General features: G+C 47.0%; 8 protein-coding genes across 8 annotated transcripts; 1 reads left to right on the forward strand and 7 right to left on the reverse strand.

The window, feature by feature from the left end:
* Positions 1 to 354: 354 nt before the first annotated feature.
* On the reverse strand, positions 355 to 1360 carry EDB82DRAFT_471109 (uncharacterized protein; the record flags this gene model as incomplete). The annotated part of the gene is made up of 4 exons (XM_065607959.1): positions 355 to 358; positions 391 to 796; positions 843 to 1253; positions 1303 to 1360. 4 exons carry the CDS (start codon positions 1358 to 1360, stop codon positions 355 to 357), a joined length of 879 nt encoding a protein of 292 aa, XP_065465572.1.
* A 729-nt stretch (positions 1361 to 2089) lies between these two features.
* Positions 2090 to 3389, reverse strand: EDB82DRAFT_571349 (uncharacterized protein; the record flags this gene model as incomplete). The annotated part of the gene is made up of 6 exons (XM_065609914.1): positions 2090 to 2510; positions 2560 to 2653; positions 2715 to 2934; positions 2979 to 3052; positions 3101 to 3137; positions 3201 to 3389. The coding sequence occupies 6 exons, from the start codon at positions 3387 to 3389 to the stop codon at positions 2138 to 2140; spliced, it is 987 nt and encodes a 328-aa protein (XP_065465573.1). The 3' UTR covers positions 2090 to 2137.
* A 1158-nt stretch (positions 3390 to 4547) lies between these two features.
* EDB82DRAFT_486584 (uncharacterized protein) lies at positions 4548 to 5119 on the forward strand. The gene is made up of 2 exons (XM_065608285.1): positions 4548 to 4860; positions 4908 to 5119. The coding sequence occupies exons 1-2, from the start codon at positions 4571 to 4573 to the stop codon at positions 5062 to 5064; spliced, it is 447 nt and encodes a 148-aa protein (XP_065465574.1). The 5' UTR covers positions 4548 to 4570; the 3' UTR covers positions 5065 to 5119.
* On the reverse strand, positions 5106 to 6794 carry EDB82DRAFT_486588 (chaperonin 10-like protein). Its single transcript, XM_025730652.2, has 3 exons — positions 5904 to 6794; positions 5560 to 5850; positions 5106 to 5507 (listed from the first exon to the last, which is right to left on the reverse strand). The coding sequence occupies exons 1-3, from the start codon at positions 6323 to 6325 to the stop codon at positions 5225 to 5227; spliced, it is 996 nt and encodes a 331-aa protein (XP_025589756.1). The 5' UTR covers positions 6326 to 6794; the 3' UTR covers positions 5106 to 5224.
* A 1072-nt stretch (positions 6795 to 7866) lies between these two features.
* EDB82DRAFT_471112 (uncharacterized protein) lies at positions 7867 to 9179 on the reverse strand (the record flags this gene model as incomplete). The annotated part of the gene is made up of 3 exons (XM_025730651.2): positions 7867 to 8235; positions 8414 to 8868; positions 8921 to 9179. The coding sequence occupies 3 exons, from the start codon at positions 9177 to 9179 to the stop codon at positions 7867 to 7869; spliced, it is 1083 nt and encodes a 360-aa protein (XP_025589755.2).
* A 1132-nt stretch (positions 9180 to 10311) lies between these two features.
* Positions 10312 to 13297, reverse strand: EDB82DRAFT_46573 (sulfate transporter family-domain-containing protein). The gene is made up of 4 exons (XM_025730650.2): positions 12585 to 13297; positions 12383 to 12528; positions 11795 to 12335; positions 10312 to 11745 (listed from the first exon to the last, which is right to left on the reverse strand). The coding sequence occupies exons 1-4, from the start codon at positions 12841 to 12843 to the stop codon at positions 10331 to 10333; spliced, it is 2361 nt and encodes a 786-aa protein (XP_025589754.1). The 5' UTR covers positions 12844 to 13297; the 3' UTR covers positions 10312 to 10330.
* A 3857-nt stretch (positions 13298 to 17154) lies between these two features.
* EDB82DRAFT_486597 (Endoribonuclease L-PSP/chorismate mutase-like protein) lies at positions 17155 to 17811 on the reverse strand. The gene has a single exon (XM_025730649.2). It carries the CDS (start codon positions 17714 to 17716, stop codon positions 17306 to 17308), a length of 411 nt encoding a protein of 136 aa, XP_025589753.1. The 5' UTR covers positions 17717 to 17811; the 3' UTR covers positions 17155 to 17305.
* Positions 17812 to 18238: 427 nt separating this feature from the next.
* Positions 18239 to 19964, reverse strand: EDB82DRAFT_486598 (uncharacterized protein). The gene has a single exon (XM_025730648.2). The coding sequence runs from the start codon at positions 19662 to 19664 to the stop codon at positions 18345 to 18347; it is 1320 nt and encodes a 439-aa protein (XP_025589752.1). The 5' UTR covers positions 19665 to 19964; the 3' UTR covers positions 18239 to 18344.
* Between the last annotated feature and the right edge of the window lie 313 nt (positions 19965 to 20277).

A 20277-nucleotide genomic window follows, 5' to 3' on the forward strand; every position in this document is an offset into this window, starting at 1 on the left:
CGATGATCCGCCGTTGAACTCTCAGCAGCGACGATAAAGTACGGCCAGGCCAGGAGATGTCGTCCTACGATATCGACGTACGCGTCCACTTCGCCTAGAGATTGCTTGAATTCTTCGATCATGTGCACGGTTTCTTCTGCTGGGGGGTTGAAAACGGCGCGTTGGACGTAAATGTCGCAAGCGAGTGTCGTCAGGTTGGCGAGTTGGGAGAGTAGATCTTTGAGTTCGGGATGAAAGCGATCGCACCAGGTTATGAATTCGAGACAGGCTCTTTGTTGTGCTTGGATGAAGTGAACGCCATTTGTTTCGTTGAAGAGTGACTCTCCAAAGAGACAGACTCTGCGAGATTGTCAGTTACCTGTTTGCGTTCGTAGACTGTAGGGGGCGTACCTGAGGATTTGCAATTGAAGAAAGGTTCTGAGATCAGTTCTTCTATCCTCTGATCTTGCAGCAAGAGCATTAACTACAACTCTTAGAGACCCATAAATGAACCTAAAGTTGTCGCTGCCACTGATCATTTCGCGGATATGTAGCAGAAGCAGGGCTGTGAGAGCCGAATCGTCGTCTTGGGGAGCGCATTGATGAGACCGTGAAATAAGCTCTCGCACAAGACTACCATATGCTGCAGGATCGAGAGATATTGAGGTACCGTTTTGTAAAGAAAGATGCTGTTCAACGACGAGAAGAACCGCCTTTCGTACGAGAGGGTCTGTCTCTGCTCTTGGAAGGATTAGATCTCGGTAGCCATTGAAGCCCATATTGATGACTGCGATTAGCTGGGCTATGTTGTTGGAGACTGAAGCTTGTTAGAGGGTTCAACCGATGAGGCCTTGAGGACTTACAGTATCCAAGGCAAAACCGAGACTTTGGATCAATGTGATCCAGTCCCCAGTCAATTGATAATGGCTTATGACTTGACGCGACTAGATCTTGCGTCTGAGCAGTATCCTCCACTATCTCATCCGTTTGAAGTGAACTCTGGTTGACCTTTTCGTAGCCGCTCGTTCGGAACGGATCATCTCTTTGATGTCTGGTAATTGTAGATATAGCTTGTTTCTGTTTCGGTGACTTGGTGACTGGTATATCAACAATTGGAAAAGTCTTTCCGACAAACTTTCCCCTTGCGGCAATGCCATCATTGAAGCGATATCGTAGACCCAGGCCACTGCATTTGATACCTTTGGTGGCACACTTTACGCACTCTGGTTCTTGGCGATCACAGTCTATGCGGCGACGAGAGCATTGATAACAACCTGCATAAATATTATGAAAGGCCCTGACAGAAATAGTAGAGAGACATACCTCTGACTTTGGGTCTCTTCTTGGTTTTGTCCAAGTTCGGGGCTGTATTGGGGGCCATTGGAGAATTGTTGCACAAGAAGCGGGTGGCGCTGTCAGTCTGCAAGCTGTGTACCCAAGAGGGGTCGGGTCTCGTGCAGAAAGGTTGAATAGTTGAGGGCCGGTAGGGTAGAGCTCAGCGTATCAGGGATCTGATAGCAAGGGAGGTTGTTGAGAAGTTTGCCTATCTCGTCATGTTATCGCGACACGGTATTGGAACCCGGTCTTGTCCCATATCATCCGGCATCGCAAAGGCGGGGTAGGCTAATCCATATCAGGAACCTCCGTTGACTGTTGATAAGCGATTGCGGAGACCTAATTTATCACTCTTCTCATCGAAGGTAATTATGTATACATCTTGGAACAATTATCTTATATACCGTAGCGTGTACCAGCAGCAAAGGACCTGGGCCATATGATCATGTGGCACTGTCGTAAAGTTCGGGACTGTAAGGGAATAAATTTCCCGTCTCTTGGCGGGTGAGACAATCTGTAATTTGAAGATCTGAATGTGTATAGTTGCTAAGTGAAGCCGTCGCGTCCGAGGTTGTGCGGCAAGTTAGTTTTGTACATTTGAGTTGTTGGGAGAGACAATTAAGTACCGTACCGAGGCGTGAATTTGTGCCACGGAAGTGCCTTGTACTTGTTAGCGTTGTGGCTGTACAACTGACAACCACATGGAGCTGAAATATGGTCAAATCATATTTTAGCACACCTCGCTCAAGTAATGGCTCAGCGAATAAACATGGCAGGGCATTGTGACCCGATTCATTAATATTATGTAACGTTTTGTATAGCTCTACTTCCTCCACGGATGCTGCTTGGCTTCGATATATGTATTGGTCCCGTACCAATGTGCCCTCAATGTCCTTTGGGGATCTTCATCATAACTCCCCTGACTTTGACTTGCAACCTTTGTCACTGTGTCCATGTTCAACCCCATCTCGTCGTCGCTGCGTTGATGTCGGACAGCAGGTGTCTGCTCGGTCCTCTGGCAACGGGGTCTCATGGCATTGAGTCGGACAAGCAGAGGCTTGAACGTAGGTACACAGGCACATATCAGCGCGGATGTAATCTCTGCAAGACCCCAGAGTTGAGGTCGAACGATATCCCATGTTGACGTAGACCACAAATTAGCCCATCGTATCCTCACAATGGCTAAAGCTATTGAGCTTTGACAGTGTTAGTACAATGCTTATCAGGATTTGGCCAGTGGCTTACAAGCAGCCCAGCAGAAAGACTGCAGACAAGGCGATCTTTTGTGAACGGCGAAGATTCAGCTTCCAGATGAAAGGCAAAGGTAAGACTGCGACAGCTAAATCGGTAAATATGCTTATTCCAGCGCATATATCCGAGTTCCATCTTATGGTCTACACATCTCCCTTTTACTACCGGATTCCAGATGGCTGTCATAGGAATGCAGGTCAGGAAGAAGACCAAGATGACACTGATATTCCAGAGGACCAGAAAGACCATCGCACCGATATAAGTCCATCTCCAGTGAGACATCGAGACGATTCTATAATAAAGTAGTACGAAAGACATCTTGGCCCAAAAAAGGGCTTGGCCGTAGAAGAAGGTTGCGATATATGCACACTGGACTGGTATTAGTTATGTCCAAAAGACTCCAGTGTGAATACATATGCCTTGTAGAAATCGGCCATCTTGTCGGCCGGTATTTGTCCCGTTGGGTCACCGAGACCGAGGGGTATTACTATTTGTTGTAAGCTTTAGTTCGCTCAATTCGAGGGTTTCGACGTACACGCAAGTATCCCGGAACCAAATATCATTATGCATAACTGCAGAGATACCCACCGTTAGCAAACACTACAGCAATGGAAAGTATGCCTGACCAATCTTACTGTAGACATTATTGCAGTAAAGTCATCCAAACCGACAGCTTGTATTGACCAACGACACCATATCCTCAAACCGAGCACCAAAAGCGACACGATGGCGGAAAACACAACAACCACAAGAACCGTTATGAGACGATCTCCTGTGGTCTCGGCCATCGATGGAGGAGGGCCCGGGCCTATCGAAGTAGCCATGGTGGTTGTGGGCGAAGTTATGAGACAAGTCTGATCCAAACATTCGAAAGCAAGCAAAGACTCTGGGACTAGTCGAGTTGATATTACCTCGTGTAGATGTCTAGCGTCGAGTCCAAGGGAAGCCACTATTTTGACTTTGACATGACTGGGATGTGGACTATGATGGAAATGAACTGATCGACAGTCTAAATGGGAGGATCTTGCAGCAATGCAGGAACAAATTGTCCTTGGCCCAGCCCTAGAGTAACTTGTTTCGGGGGAGAATTTCTAATATCTGCAAGATCCAGGTATCCGGATCAACGTGATAGATGGGATTTTCTATGCGCCCAGCAAAAGTAAAACATCACCAACAAGGAGCGAACAGATGATCGGCTTGACCGAGACTGTTTCTTGTCGATTATAAACCATTACTCTGTTATTCTCCGATGCGATGACGGAACCACATACGCCGGATCGACGGTAGCATCTTCCTGGACAAAAGAAACCCGGTCTTTCCCAAACTTGTCTGTTTATGCCCGATTATACTTCAACTCTATCGCAAACTAACAAGTTTCGGACAGTCTTTGCGTCTCAGAGCAAGCTTAGTATGTCCGGATCCTGAGTCATTGACCTGATGAATCGAGCCTGTCATAACCAACAAGGCTTGTCATGGAACTCTAGCTGGTTTCAAGGCAAGAGTTTATTGCCGGCAATAATGGCTGCCAATCAATTCTTGCCGGACGAGTGAACTAGACCGAGGACGTTATTCGAATGGTGTCGATCGGCCCACGTTACCAGGCACGCCGGGCAACTTTGTCTCGGGCCGCTTTTGGCAAGAATGTTGCCTTTGGCGTTTTGCACTATTACTGAGGGCGTTTACCTCGGTTTGAAATATGCAATTAGTAATGTTCTCGGCTATCAATAATAATCCAGTATCGCTATCGTCATTAAGGATATTTGCACTTTTCTAGTGACACGGGGTTGAATCATTGGCAGTTATTGTCTATGTGTTTCAGCTTCCATTCAAATGATGATTGTGGCTGATATTCATCATGTCTCATTGGCTGTGTCTCTGGAACACGAAATACGAGCAATAAGATGTGGTACCCCAGGCATCCTTGAATGCAACCTTGATGATTGGTTGAATCACAAGTCTTGATTGTCAGACAAAGACCATATATCCATACCTTTTTGGATGATATATGTTGAAGATAATTTCATTTTCTGCGTTCTTCAATACAATGACAACTACCCTCAAGACAAACCTGCGGTCCCCATTCCATGATGACCAGACAAGTGACAACAATAAAATCGAACTCTATGCTTTGGGTGCAACCCCAGAAGATAATGGAATAACCGCATTCAATACCATTTCACCCACAAACGTCGTACCTTTACGAAAACTGAAGCAGTGGCCTCGGGCAGTACTTTGTCCTGCTTGTCGAGAACTATCTATCACAAGAGTTGAGCGGAAGATCTGCGGCGGAACACAGTGAGCTTGGCAAATATTATTTGGGAACGACACTAATGGTATTCCAGTGCCATGGCAGCATTGATGTTTGCGTGTACAATTGTTGGCGGCCCTCTTGCATACATTGGAAAACAATGGAAGAACGCAGAGCATTACTGCTGTAGATGCGACCGACGACTGGTCACTTGGCATTTCAGTTCTGGTACGGAGATTCATGTATGGTAGATGCCGATTTTCACTTGCTATAGATATCAAATATTAAGTATCAAGAGTATTGTTCAAAATTCTTATATTCTATTATTTCTATTTTTCGCTTAACAATCAACAAGTCGCCAACTCCTCGTTTTTAAACATGCCATGCTTTTTTTTATGTATAAGGAATATCTTACTCCTTGACGAGAACAGCTCTGTATCGGACCTTGCCGTCCTTGAGGTCGTTCAGAGCCTTCTCAATACCCTCCTCGTTAAGAGAGTACTTCATGATAGTAGGAGTAATGTTCTTTCTGGCGACAAACTCAAGAAGCTTGCGAACGCTGTCGCGAGAGCCAACAAGAGATCCCTGGATACGGATACCCTTGAGAGAGAGCTCAGTCAGGGGAACGGGAGTGGCCTCGAGAGAAGCGGTAAGAGGGTAGATGGAACCATCGTAGTCGACGATTGAGGCAAGGCTGTGATTTGTTAGTTTGAGTTTTGGGAAACATGATGTAACAGAATACATACCCGCTGTAGTCAATGTTGCCACTGCCGCAGAGAAGAAGGTGCTTGACGGGCTTGAGACCCTCGGGAGCCTTGTCACCAGACTTGTAAACGTGGAACTCGGAAGCACCGTAATCCATAGCCTCCTGTCTCTTGGACTCGGAGCTGGAGAAGACAACGACATGGTTGCCCATGGCGGCAGCCAGCTTGATGGCGAGATGGCCAAGGCCACCAATACCAACGATACCTACTGACTCAAGAGGTCGGAGACCGTACTGGGTAAGACATGTCCAAACAGTAGATCCAGCGCAAAGCCTTTTTTCCATAGTTAGTAAATAGCCATTAACGCCTCAGGGCCGAAAACATACAGAGGAGCCGCATCAGCGGAATCGTAACCCTCAGGAATGGGGCAAACAGTCTTGGAATCCCAAACGGCACCGTAGGAGAAAGAGCCGTTGTTGAAATCGGAGAAGCCGTAGATCTGGCGGTCACGGCAGTACTGGTCGCGGTCGGTGCAGCAGTTGTCGCAGTGGCCGCAGATCTGGTGGGTGTAACCGAATCCAACTCTGTCGCCGTTCTTAACGTTTGTGACGGCGGAACCAACAGCCTTGACGATACCGACACCCTCGTGACCCAGGACAACGCCGCTGGTCATGTAGAGCTTATCGGTACCACAGACACCAGAGTGTGTTGTCTCGATAAAGACCTCGTGGTTCTCGAGCTCGCGCTCGACGTTGTCGGCGACAATCTTGCCCTCTGGGGTACCGCGGAAGACCTTGAAAGAGACCATTTTTAATATGTGAGTATATATTTGAGTGAGTGGTTGAGTATGAGAGTATGAATGGAGATGAAGCAAATTCGGCCCGGGAGGTGAAGAATTGCGGGAAAGGGTTTATATAGAGGTTAGAGAAGACGGTAGATGATGTTACATAGTGTCAACAACGGGGCAGTCTTCCTGATTTAGGTGACTCGTACACATGGGTAATGGGTCGATCTATAAAACTTAAACCCCTGACCCTGAAAGTAGACGGGGACTGAAGAAACAGTTGAGGAGGTTTTTTGGTGTGTGATGATAAGGAAAGTCGGGTTGTGTGGGTTGAAACACGCGATCTCTAGTCTATCACCCGTATATCTATTTATTAAACGGTTAATCTTAACATCACCTACAGTACGCTCATGTTTCCCTATCGAATTCATGGGAAACAACTGTTCAATCTCTATTTTTTCAACGGTTTCGTTGGATCCAGGTCCTCTCTCCGGGCTCGCCTAGGGTATAAAAGTGGCTCTATCGATGGATCCAAAGTTTGGTCCTCGGTCCGGAAGTCTCTGGCCAATCAAACAAGGGTAAAAAGTGGCATGTCGCTTGTACGGCACTGAAATTCTTTTCTGGAAATGTTTCTAGAACCCCTGGTAGAATAAACGGTGGCAGGAAAAACGTGTAATGTAGTAATGTTGCAAGCATTCTTAAGCGATCGACGGAGCTAATGATATCACATCTCCATTGATTACTTTTCAATGCCGATTACTGATGAATTATCGGAAACATTTATAACTTGTACCGATGGCCGTCGCATTGAGCTTCAGTGTTCAATTTGACCACGCCTGAAACCTTGGCAAGTAGTGTCTCCTTAGACTCGGCCCATTCTCGCACTATCAGTTAGCCTCCGATGAAGCTTTACTCAAATCTGAGTTGACTACTCTGTACGGTGATAAGGCTACGCTATCGCCGTCCTTGTCTGACAAATGGAATCTTAGTTTCTGTCCGTCAGTTACAGCCTCACTTTAAATGCGGGTTCTATCCAACATCTCGATTGGGGTAGCAGATAGGCCTGGCTTTAGCAGAACACACAAAAAGAATGGTACAATTTTTTCATCTCTTATTTTATCCATGGTGGGTCTTTTCGGTGGATGGAACAAATAATGATCTCATCCCGAAACTTTATATCTAACCGGGAAACTTGGCCGTGAGAACGAACCACAAGAGACGAGTACTGTAGGTCAGTTTAGGCTTCTTAGACTATACTTCTTGGGCTATTTATTTTTGCATCCTAAATCTTGGATGTGAGCTTTTTTACTAATCACTAAAAAGAGAAACATTTAATGCTAGTGTGTACCGTTCCTAAAGTACCGTATCAACTCACCAAATTCGGTAGCGAAAGAGGCGTTTTTCAGCGGGTCTTCCGGTAAGCCACTGGCATCCTCTACTATCATTCACTTGGCTGGATATTGCAAGGCAATAGAGGCTTTTACCATGCATACATGATCTTTGCATTAGTGTGAATGTATCAGAAACGCGCTACTGAATTTTACGAGTTAATGGGTATGTTTACCCTACATCTCACTCTCGTCGCTATCCTCATCGTCCTGGACATACTCGCTGTGCTCACTTTCTCCGCTGTGCTCACTTTCTACGCTGTCCATGACATCCTCGCTGCCCTCGTCATCCATGGTATCATCGTTGTCCTCGCTTTCCTCGCCATTTGCCGACGAGAAAGCCAACCGGACCGGTTCATCAACATAGTTACTGAATCGTTTGGACCATTCAACCATTTCCACAGGTAAGGGTTCCTCGGGGTTGTATGCCCCATTCACAGCAGTCCAATCGACATATTCATCGTAAAAGTTGCTTGAATTTGGTTGACAACCTAAGCCTTCCAAAGCTTCACGAACATCGTCGTTTTCTTCGAATCTGTACCTGGACTGGACACATTTTGATTAGTGAGTTGAATGATTGGCCGTTCGAGTGATAAGGGACGGAATCAGTAGATCGCATTATGCCATTCAGACCATGGTTTTCGGTCATTTGCTCTCGTAGCCTAACACCAAGAGACCATCATTCCTGCTACTCACTAGGCACTGCGGAGATGGTGACACTTACTGATGTATATTCCCAGTGTGTCAAGATTTTTGAAAAATCAATGTCACTTTTGGTTATAGTGTCGGCAAGGCCGATGTTGGGTAGGTAAATGTCAAACAGGTTCCTTTCCCTGCTCACATCGATTGGAGCTGTCAAGAGTTGTTGTTCTTCGTTGGAAACAGCCGGGATTGTTGTGTTTGCAGTGTCCATATTACCCGCCTGGATCAGCTGAGCAGCCTCAGTCACTCCCGCCTTGATTATACACCGACTGTAATACCTCCACTTCAGTTCTTGTAGGAGGTGTTCCGCACCGACGTCAAGAAATCGATCCTTAGTCCTGTAGCTCGAGTCTTCTGGGGAGTTTATTGCTATGTCTGCTCGGCGCCATGTGAAACGGTTGAGCGGCCACAGTCGATGAAGGTGTGGTAGGTAAGTCAGGTTGGCAAGCTGTGCAAAGCATGGTACGTGATAATAATCTGTCATGGTCAACTGAAGTCTTGATAGCTATGTCTTGGAATCGATACATACTTGGTAGAATGGTAGATGAGCCGAACATCGGTGGGCGGATGGAAACGCAATATTGACTTGAATCAAACGTCCTGCTGCAGATCGGGCTCTTGCAATCTAGGACGGTCCGTTCAGTTCCATAGACCCTAGACTCCGGAGGTCTGTGTTGCAGGAAACACATGTATGTCCAACGACCTTTCACCATCCTGTTCAAATATCTGTTGAAACATTCGGATTGCCGCTTCGCCTCCAGCTCTCCTGGGGGGCGGGAATTATCCATGATTGCAGTGCGATGGGTTGAAACGATAGCGTAAACGATATACGATATGATCGGTGTTGATGATTGATGTAGATTCAATGTTCGATGTCCCAAATAAAATGCTACATAGTAAGTAGGTGCTTTGAAAGCATAAGAGACAAAATGGGAGAGTTCGTTTACCGAATTCAGTCTAGATTCTTAGACTACTAAGGTGTTTCCTTCCTTTCTATATCGTGGAGCTTAGTAGAAGCCAACTTTTCCATTACACACAGGTAACGGAGTTTGTTGAACTTTTGGAAGTCGCAAGGGGCCAAAGGTTACCCTTTCTCAGCTGGTTATTGACCGCCGGTTGCTGGGCTATGGGGTGTGTTTCCTCTCATACCTTCCATCGTCCTAGCTCTTCTTTCGAGGAATTCGTCATAGAAAGTTGCCATGGCCTGTTATACCTGGAAACTTCGGAAAGTCGCGGTCAACCGCGGGTGTGACATCAAAGCGCACTATAGCAAAACATACCAAAACTTCAAGGGTCCAGTGTAACACCACACGAGACTGCCACTAGATGCAGAGGGTGTCATGTTGCGTCTGCTGATATCGACGTGTGCCACCTCGGGCACTGCTTGTCGTTCCAAAAGGAGTAATAAAGCAATTGACGCCCAACAATGGGTTGCAGAAGATGCATAATCTAACATAGCGATCTGTTCCATAAGATTGATGTACATTCCTTCATTCGGGGGAAGTCTCAAAACTTAACTTGCCTACACCATCACGCGACCTTAGAACTGATTCCCATTCGCTCGGCATTATCTTGCTGCAGCTAGACCATCGGTTCTGCATCAAAACAATCAGCACGTGCTCAGGAAGCGACCAAGGATGATGACTGGCACCTGTCAGATCAAACATGGCCAAGTGCTACCTTCTTACGTCACAGCAATCAACATTCACAATTAAACAGAAGCTATTGTTGCAGGTAACAAATTCATTATTGTCATTCATATGCCACGCTATCTGCAGCGGGGACATTGCAATATCCATCATATCCAATGTAAAACATCAAACTAAATCGGGTATACACACGACATCGCCCAGCTGGCGATCACAAATCTTCCCAATAAGAAACGCCAATGCCTGTTTTTGAAATAAAAATGACACAAATTCACAATATCGTGATGAGATTAGTGCTGCTTGAGCTCGGCAGCTGCCACAGCCGCGTCGACAGCTTCTTGAAGATCGAGGTGAAAGTAAGGCCGGTTGAGACCACCAACAGCAACGAGGCGGGTACTGGTGGGATCTCTTGGTAGCTTCTCCATAGATGCGCTGTTGACAGAGCCTTCGACAGCCTCGATATCATGGCGCGTTGGGGTATTCTTGACCTTCTCGTCGAGAGCAGCGGCAGTAGCGGCACTATCGTCACCACCGAGGTCAGCGATAGAGAAGATAGCCTTCCAATGACCGGCAGCTTCATTTCCAGTACGAGGAGTGCGGTAGCCGAAGCCAGCAGCAGCAAGAGCACGCTTCGTCCATCGGTTCTCAATGTTGGCAAAGTGCCAGTCAACAACTTCGGGAGCAGCAAACTTGTCAAGCTGATTTCGGACATCGATCAATGCCTGGATAGATGTAACGTCGACGTTGTTGACACTAGAAAAGTCGAGGATAACAGACTTGAGAATGGGTCGCTCATCGTTTTCGATAGTCTTGATGTGGCGGGGCTCGCGGTCGTTCCAAGGTCGGTCGCCAAGCTTACCCAAGAGCGCGGGGTTTGTTCGTCTGCATTCGGAAAAGATAGACTCGGTCAGGTGGTTGAGGTAGTGAGAAGCGTTGGGGTAGTTGAAGCCTTCGGCAAAGCGGTAGATAAAGACACCGGGATAAGGAGTGCGAACAATGACCTTGGGGTTGGAGCCGTTGCCGTGATCCAAAGGAAGGAAACCAGCGCGTAGAGAACCCTCACCCTCGTCGACGGAACCGGGGCTAGCAGTACCATCACTGACATTGGCCTTCATGGTTCGCACACGAACGACACCCATGAAGCGACCGCGAGCCTTGAAGAGACGGAAAACAACAACAGCAGCGGACATGGCAATTGTGGTGTAAATACCGTTCTCGATGGAGCTGAAGATGGTAACGAGAACACCGGCAAAGAAAATGATGACCTCGAGGGGAGAGACACGCCAAAACTGGTAGACAACCTTGGGAGGAGTAATGACATCTCCGACAGCGTGAATAATGACACCAGCAAGACCAGCGTTGGGGATGTAGAAGAAAACAGCAGTCAGGGCGTAAAGGGCAAGTAAGACAACGATGGCAGTGATGACACCGGCGAAGGGAGTGCGGACACCAGCCTTCGACTTGATGGCAGTTCGAGAGAAGGATCCAGTAGCAGGGTAGGCACCCAGGAAGGGACCGAGGAGGTTGCTGACACCGATAGCGACGAGTTCTTGAGAAGGGTCGATGACATAGTTGTTGACACGACCGAAAGACTTGGAGATGGAGATGTGCTCAATTAGGACAACGATAACGGCGGCGGGAAGCTCAGAAACGAAGGACCGGATGATGTCACTGTTGATCTCGGGGACAGCGGCGTGAGTGAAGCCTGGGTCGGATTAGTAAAGATGCTTTGGGTAGCGATCGTTGATACTTACCACTAGGAACGTCGCCAACGATGCTGATGCGAGGGTTGTCGCGGTGCTTGATGTTGATTCCAGCGCTGATACCAACGTAAAGGAGGATGACAAAGGCGGTTCGAAGGGTGGAGATGAAGAAGTATAGCTTGGCACGGTGAGGCTGCTTCTTGGCCATGGTGCTGCAAAAGATACGGATAATGTAGAGCAGGACCAAGGCGGAGAGACCAATGGCGGCGTCAAGCTTGGAGCCACCCAGGTTCTTGAGGGTGTCAATGATGACCATGTAGGTAGGCTGACGCGTGTTGACTCCCTTGATGCCCATGAGCTTGGGAACCTGTCCAGCAATAATGTTGACACCGGAACCGGTCATGAAAGCGCAGATTGAAGGCAGAGGGATAAATTCGACGAGCCAGCCAAGTCGAGCGAGGCCGAGGAAGGTGACAATTGAGCCGACGATAACAGCCAGAGCGGAGGCAATTACGTGACCAGGGACATCGGGAAGAGTGTCTGCAGCTCGCAGAACAATGTTACCTGTAACTTGGGACATGACAGCGACGGGCTAAAACAATTAGCAGGGGTCTGGAAGTGGGAGTCGAATGTACGTACACCAATGGTGATATCCTTGGATGTCGCAAAGAACCAGTAGATCAAAACGCCCATAAATGATGAGTACAATCCATATTCGACGGGGAGCTGAGCCAGCTGGGCATAAGCCATAGATTGGGGGACCACAACAGCACCAACAGTGATTCCTGCGCTGGTGTCAGCAGAGATGTCCATGTGACAGACATTACGGGGAGTTACTTACCAGCAACCATGTCACCAAGGAACCAGATCAAATTGTATTTGCCCACCCATGATAGGAAAGGGAAGAGGTTGTAAAAGTATTCACCAACTTGTTGAATAGAAGGAGTGATTTCTCTGAGAAACTCTCCAACTGTAGGTTCCTCTTCGATATATAGGTCGGCATTCGTGATTGAGGGCGCTCTCTCTTCGGGTTCGGTGTGATCGGCGCCAATGAACTTTTCCAAGGCCGTCTTGGCCGAGTTTTTGCCTTGTTGCGGCATGTTTGCTGAGGGTGTGATTGTGTGAGAGTAAAGAAAGACAACGCTTGAAGGAAAAGAAGAAGATAAAGAGCTGGATAAAATAAGAATTGATGAAGGGATGAGGAGGAGTATGCAAGAACGGGGAGATCAAGAAGACACAACGTGGGTATTTGAGTCTTGGAGAGTGGTTGACCACTGAAAACGGGGTCTTTTGAGTGAAGGCCTGTAAGCGATAGCGGACCGTTCGGGTTGTCGCTCGGTGCGTCGGGGTATGCTGCAACGCTAGCAAGACTTTCTCCTAGTTGGGGCAAGTAGTCGAGGAAGGTATGACGACTCCAATGCTTGGTACGGAGTAAAATTGAGGTAAAAACTCGAACAGATCGACTCGATCTTATGGGGAGTTTGGTCTTGACCCGTTTTTTGGAAAAGAATCGGGGAATGCGACGCAGAGTGAGATGAGGTGAGGTGAGGAAAGAGATTGGAGAGAGAGGCGGCGATGGAAGTATAAATTTAAGAATGGTCAAGATGATGTGAATTGCCGATTGGACTGGACTTGACTTGACTGGGCTGGATAAGGCGATGTGGACCATAACAGTCTTGCACCATGGCAGACCATGCCGTGCGGTTGATGACCCTTCAGCCCTTTGTGTGCGACATTCCCATCTTCTGACGGGGAGAAATGATGCTATGGGTACACCCTCTCAGCGCGCGTTGATGACCGAGCGTACAGGGATCGACGAACACCAATTTGAGCGCCTGAAGTACATGGTACGTACGGGCTGTGTTTTCTGTTCTGTTTCTCGCATCACGGTCAATGTTCTTCCCACGCCCCAAGCTCTTGTTCCTTTTTTGCCAACCCGCGTCAAGCTGCCCTTAACTGGCCTGACCGAGGCGAGGGCGCAGAAGCGTGGGGGAAGCTGGCGTTGGCGGCAAAAAATGGTGTAGGGGCCCCATTAGAATCATTGCGTGCTGACCAGGATCTGAGCATGTCATGGTCGCTATCCCAAATCAGCTCCGCTCAGTTCTCCACCAACATTCGTGTCGTCTCCATGAGAATGAAGATTCTTTATTGCGGGGTATATATGGATTCGATAGAATGGGAGTTGTTTTGTTATCGAGCATTTGCGTTTGTGAATTTGTGCGACGATTTTACAGCGTTTGGTCATCTTGCAAAGATTTACAGATTCATGCATTCAGGGTTTGAGGAAAGAGAAAATCCTTGTTAGATCAACTCGCGACGATATCGTCTCCGATTGCGCCATCGCTCTAGAGCCAGTTAAAGTCTTGAGCTGCTCGCTAGGTGGATAACGCTATACTACTTATGGCTTAGCGAAAGCAAGCTTGTTGTGAAGGCGCAGAGCATTGATGGTGAAGTGAGATCATCAATTGGATTAGAAATGCTATAATGAATGCATTGCGACGAAAAGGCGGCGTGAAACAAGTATTCATTTATTTATTGTGTAGCGTGCGATGGAAAGTTGCAAATACAGTGGGTAGAAGACAACAGGTGTCTTTGTCTTTTCTACAGGGACCTTCGGGGAGTTGAGTGCTTTTTTACTGCCGTTCCCGCCCTGGAGCTTTTGTTCCATGCATGCTTCTTTTGTTTCGGGGAGATGATAATAGATCTCCTCTGAGAAGGAACATTAAGAATTGGACCTTGACTCTTCCTTAGACACGAGAAATATGAATAAAGTCATGGCAAGGAAATCACAAAGGGCTAAATGCGAATCTCCATCCTGTTGCATCTCTATCAGCAGCGTATACCCATCAACTCTTCATAATGGCCTCATAAAGATCCCTCCCCCAACTCCCCGTCGGCCCCACTTCCCCCTACAACATCCTGGACCGCATGCGCTACCCTTTATCAACGTCTCCAGTATCAACCGACTTCAAATTCATTTCACTGCCTACGACCGTGGTAGAGCCGTTATTTGATGCTCACTCCCATTAATAATTGCGTTTCTTGTGCACGTCCTCCGCGCTTATCAACGGTATGCAACACTTTAAAGCTATCCCCGAACCAATTTCCTGTTACCAAAGATTTGTTTTAAGATTATTACATATTTGATCCGTGGCACACAACAACCATGCAGGCATTTTAGTTGACAGACCTGTCTAGCCTTTCGCCAATAGCATTAGCTCCCAGTAAAAGACCACACCCTTGCACCTCCCATGCAGACACACTGAGACACACCCAATCTACCAGTCTACCAAAGCTGAAGTCCTGCTGTCACTCGACAGGTCGAGACTCAATCAAGCCGTAGTCTATTCAAGCCCTGAGCAATAGCTCTGCTTTTTCCATGCCGATCTTCCGGCCTTGGCGGACTTTAACAGCGAATTCTGTTCATCTAGACTCAGAGCTGATCGCCACGCATGGTGCATTTTGACGCAAGAAACCCTGACATATTGCTCCATCCACGCTTAACTCTAATCTACTCTTGATTGATCAATCAGGGGTATTATCCACCAACCTGGACCGAGCAATGACTTCACTAGCCGCCCCCATTATACAATCCCAAGTTAAACTCGGAGTGACCTTCGTCTCCCCGATCAGCTCGTTGGCTGGTGTAGTTCTGAATACCAGATGTACCCTGTGAATCTTACGAGATGAAAACTTATAATCTGCTGGTTCGGACGGTTGCCGCGTCTTGTCCTCCACATATTGCCAACTAAGGTATGAATATCCTGGTCCATGGTCTCCCCTTTCGACACTATCATTGCATCCTACAGTCGGACCATCGGCGTTCGACCGACGGCCCATCCTTGATACATGGTTCAACAAAACGTTATGCAGCCAAGGCCCCATTATCTCTCCCGCTCGGGAGACGAAGTGCTCAGGCAACCTTCTTTCCGTCTTGGCCCCCCACGTCAAGAGACGCCTGAAAACGCCTTTTCCGAAATTCCATGTGTCTCGCCGTCTTGGCCACCTAGATAGGGGGCCTTTTACCTTGGCAAATTCCGTAACTCGAATGATCTAGTCCAGATTAAGGTGTTAGGCACACGAGCTTATTACTGGCTTTCAATGGTGCCATTTTCCAGCCGTTTGGCGAATATGCGACAGCTTTCCTGGTAGCTTCGCACTTTGCACATCACATATTCGATCTATCCCACAACCCGATGATTTGTAAATTATGTATCCCACCATCCCATAACCTCCCACCATTGTCGTGTCTCTCCCATTACCCCCAAGAACGGGATCTAGATTTACCCTTGCTTCTGGATTCGATAGTGGTGTCTAGTGTCGGGGAGTATGCATTAAGTGTCTTGGTCTCGGCCTGTCATATTCCAAAACCCTGTGGCAACTTCGAGCTCCCCACGACATGTACTGAGTACATGCTCACTCAACGCCCTGCCAAGCGATTTCACGTTGACATTCCCACACCACTCGCTTCTGTACAACGAAGGCATCCCGGTACCGCCCTCCCTAGCAAGGTAGGTAGCACACCTTTCTCGGAATAACGGCACGCTCATATGCCTTATGTTGTATGCCAAGCCGACAAGAGATTGCCCATACACTCATTTTCTGAAGTTCGATTTCAAAGTAGAAGGCCCAAATGGCTCGTTCGCAAATCATTGATGTCGAAGCCATGCACAGTTCGGTCGATCTGATTTTCGGTTGTCAATTCTGTGAGCTCCCGGTAATCATGTAGAAAGAAAACACGATCTTCATCTAGAAAGGCCTGGATATTAACCAATATAAAAATTGAAGAGTAGTTAACTAGATATTGGAACACGGATTCTGATAGTAATATACGGAACACAATTACCCTGTATTGTTAGCGATGAACCCTTTGATGAAAAGATTTGAACAAGCACACAAGCAGGTGCTTATATTTTGTAATCATTTTGATTGATACAATGCTTCAGGCGGTACTCATGAACAACTTATCAAGTCCTACTCTACATATCATAATCTCTTACAAAGCTATCATATGACTTTCTGAAATCCATCGTATTAAGCACCTCTTGTGAGGTCTGTACCGGACTGAGAGTCCTGAGGATAATATAAAAGCTCAGCATATTCCCTTTCAGGGCAAGTGCTCAAGATATGCCAAGATTTAGGTGATAGACCACTCAGCTGACGTGACGTGGCATGTGACCGTCGCGTCATATACGCGTTCCAATTAGCATGAATTTCATTTCTGCCTTAAGTCTTCTCTTCTACCAACTTCACATAATCCACAAAAGTTTTAATGTCAATGATAAAAACATCATTTGGCAGTAATGAACTCTGGTGAACACAACATATATTGGTTCGATCCCAAGAAATTCGCTCGAGTAAAATTGCAAAGATATTGGGGTTGCGGCCCAGATGCTATCACTTTATTCAATATTAGAGAGATCAAAGCCTTGAATTTGAAACAGACTGTTTGTATTACGATAAGAAACGAGCTCTAAGAACCACCTGATGTCGAACTATTGCCATGATTGTTTCATGTACGCTTTGCAAAAAGTGTCAAATGTAGAACTGCTGAAGACATCCTCACGAGGAATGCTTCTTAGCGTCAACCTCGATTTCAATCCTCATATTCGGAAGGGCCAGCCTTGTAACACCCGCCGCAACGCCACCAGGTCGGTTGTTGGGAATTCTTCTCTTGAGCGCCTCTGTCACCAACGGCAAAGTCACGTCAATATCAGTATGATAGTGTCGTACGTAGTAAACATCCTCCCATCCACGAAGACCAGCTGCTTTGAGAACATCCTCGACATTTTGAACTGCCTGCTCTACTTCGTCTTTGACGTCGGATGGCATCTCGCCCTTGTCATTGAAGCCACCTTGGCCTGAGATCTTATAAAAACCATTGCATAGGTCGACAGCTTGCTCGTAGTGGTTGGCGTCACTGATGACTTTGAGAAAGTCATTGGGAGGGGCGATGTACTTGAATGAGGCCATGTTATTTAAGATGGAGGAAAGGTAGCGATGTGGTTTCAGACAGTGGTGAGAACGTTGGGCGATTCTTTTGACAACTCAATAACAGGAGAGCTATACGGTACTTTATATCCAGATGAAAACAATCAGAGCTGACCAGTGTCAGCTGAATAAGCTCAAAAGTCTAAAAGGGATACATATGAAGCGAGCGAGACATCTGCATACTTCTTTAACCAATCAATCAAGTCGAAGGCGCCAAGGTTCTTCAGCCGCAAGCCATTCCAAACAGTTAAGGTTAATTGATTATCTATAAGCGCTAGGTCTCGGAAGTTCCAGCTTCTCATTGCTTGAGAACCTGGGTAATGATTACCGTCTTACCAACTCCATTGTAAATGCTCAGGGTTCTGGGTATCTTGGAGGAGAATCGAAATGGATTTTATATTCTCTTTATTGTTAAAATCCAGGGGTCGATCAGTAGTAAATATGTTACAACCACTTCTAGACCCTTTACATCGCTGCGTTTAGATCTAGTAAGTCTTCGTTATCCTAGAATATTCTGATATTATTATTCGCTGCGGTACTATGAATAAGCCATACCCAATCTCGGCAGCTCCTCTATATAATCGTTAATCATTAATCACGTCCCTTGCTATCATGAAGTGACGAAACACTCTCTGATCGAAGCCTCCTGCATCTCACTATACAAATCAAACTCCTTCTTGACGGCGCATCCTAGGTTCTTCTCAAACGAACCTTTGTCGGCGCCTACTGTGTGTCTCATGCCGCCATCGCCACCAAGATTGGAGTGGAAGATCCCAGCGGCACTAACTGGCAGAAAATCTTCGTATGTAATGGGTTCAACCACAACAGCCCCGGAACTGACAAGGGCGTCAATGTCAGCTTCCGGGGTTTTGGTAGCGCTTTGGACAGGCTTATAGGCAAAGTAGGCCAGTTTTTCTGTTCGAAGGGTTTCCATATTGTCAGGAAATCTTTCAAAGATCTTGGCCAGATGCTTCTCTTTTGACTCGACTTCAGTAAGCTTGCTTACGGTCTCTCGCCATTCGTTGATGAGATCGTCGTATAGTTGTCGTCCCTTAGGTGTCAAAGCCATGCCTCTCTGTTCAATCTTCCCAAAGCGGGCCTTGTGGCTTCCTCCTGTCTCTTCGCCCTCTGAGAAGGCAATAGCTTCGTCGATCGCTAAAAAGCTTGTCTGACGAAGTAAGATGGGGCACAACCGCGGTGGTGGTCCTTCAATAGCGTCTTTTGCTTGTAGGCCATACCGCAGCATTTCAATCTGTGCTGTTTCGATGTCTAGCACGCGAGGTGTGAGGTGGTTGATGTGAGGGCCTTTGAAGCAAACAACGTCTGAAATCAGGGGATGTGCTTTCCGTAGGGCTTTGTATGTCTTGAGATCCACGGTTGACGTCTTGTGCCATCGGAACGTTTCGAGAGCCTCTTTGATGAATTCCTCTGCTATGGCTTCGGAGAATGATCCTTGTAACTCAAATTGCTCAATAAGCTCCACGCATCGAGGTGTGAAAATGCAGCGCTTGCTTAAGATTTCGGAGGCTTTTGACCTAAGATCCTCATCCTCGATGAGTTCCAACCTCAGCAATGACGTGAAAACTCGGAAGGGGTTATAAGCGAGTGCTTCTTGTGTGAGGGGTCGAAAACAAGTGGCATGAACTGGAAGGCTGGCAACGGTGAGATCGTAATAGCCGACGGGGTGCATTCCCATGACGGAGAATAGGCGTCGCATCATAGATAGCTCTTCTGGCGTTCCTAGCCTAATGGCACCGTGTCTTTCGACTTCAATGCGGGGTTCGATTTGCTGGTGTTTCTTGTGGTTGATGTCAGACACCAACTTGAGGAGAGTGCCGTATTGTGGGACTTCACGTCGGTACATGCTCGAAAGAGCAGACGCGAACATGGCCCTCACGGCGTCTGGGCTGATGGAGTTTGTTGCAGTCATGTTTATTAGCTTTGTTTGTAGAAAACAATACTCACAGGGTAAACAAGTGCGTTGATTATCGGCAAAGACTAGATTGTAATTCAGAGGGATCCTTATCCTTCATATATCTATCTGCTTCCAAGTCAGGCTTGGCTTATCGTGGTATCTTGACGCGTATCTTTCTACGCCCTTTTCTATGTAATCTAGCTCACCGACAAGGGGTGCAGCGAATCAAGTTACACGATTCATGGTAATTAAGCGGAGACGACATATCTAGTCCAGGATGGCGTTGACAGAAACAGGTCGTTATCTGGGGATGTGGGACCCGGAAGAGGTCATGAGGATAGTCAGGCCCGACAATTCGGAAACAGGTCCCGAGCGGCACGTTTATTCGGGAAAGACTTTCTCCATTTATCAGGAACTTACCCGAAAGCCGATACTAACCATTGGAAAGGGCTGGATATAAGCATTGAACTATCGTAAGTATCAATGCTTCAAGTTTCAAGATCTATTTAGAATGGTTCATTCAGTCGTTCAAGATCATATGCTTCCTGGTAATTCACTACGAGCTTCAAGGTACAAAGCAGACTGCGACATCTTTCAATTCCAATCTAAGCCAAACCGCATAAAAATT

The sequence above is a fragment of the Fusarium venenatum genome, assembly GCF_020744135.1.
Source record: "Fusarium venenatum strain MPI-CAGE-CH-0201 chromosome Unknown EDB82scaffold_1, whole genome shotgun sequence".
Classification (NCBI taxonomy): domain Eukaryota; kingdom Fungi; phylum Ascomycota; class Sordariomycetes; order Hypocreales; family Nectriaceae; genus Fusarium; species Fusarium venenatum.

Excerpts from the sequence above, each read along its gene's own strand:
- EDB82DRAFT_486584 (XM_065608285.1), top strand. The coding sequence starts at position 4,571 with ATGTTGAAGATAATTTCATTTTCTGCGTTCTTCAATACAATGACAACT. Across the intron at positions 4,861-4,907 it reads AAGATCTGCGGCGGAACACA|TGCCATGGCAGCATTGATGT; the intron begins GTGAGCTTGGCA and ends ATGGTATTCCAG.
- EDB82DRAFT_486588 (XM_025730652.2), bottom strand. The coding sequence starts at position 6,325 with ATGGTCTCTTTCAAGGTCTTCCGCGGTACCCCAGAGGGCAAGATTGTC. Across the intron at positions 5,851-5,903 it reads TCCGCTGATGCGGCTCCTCT|GCTTTGCGCTGGATCTACTG; the intron begins GTATGTTTTCGG and ends TATGGAAAAAAG. Across the intron at positions 5,508-5,559 it reads GGCAACATTGACTACAGCGG|CCTTGCCTCAATCGTCGACT; the intron begins GTATGTATTCTG and ends AACAAATCACAG.
- EDB82DRAFT_46573 (XM_025730650.2), bottom strand. The coding sequence starts at position 12,843 with ATGCCGCAACAAGGCAAAAACTCGGCCAAGACGGCCTTGGAAAAGTTC. Across the intron at positions 12,336-12,382 it reads CCAAGGATATCACCATTGGT|CCCGTCGCTGTCATGTCCCA; the intron begins GTACGTACATTC and ends TAATTGTTTTAG. Across the intron at positions 11,746-11,794 it reads CGTTGGCGACGTTCCTAGTG|GCTTCACTCACGCCGCTGTC; the intron begins GTAAGTATCAAC and ends AATCCGACCCAG.
- EDB82DRAFT_486597 (XM_025730649.2), bottom strand. The coding sequence starts at position 17,716 with ATGGCCTCATTCAAGTACATCGCCCCTCCCAATGACTTTCTCAAAGTC.
- EDB82DRAFT_486598 (XM_025730648.2), bottom strand. The coding sequence starts at position 19,664 with ATGACTGCAACAAACTCCATCAGCCCAGACGCCGTGAGGGCCATGTTC.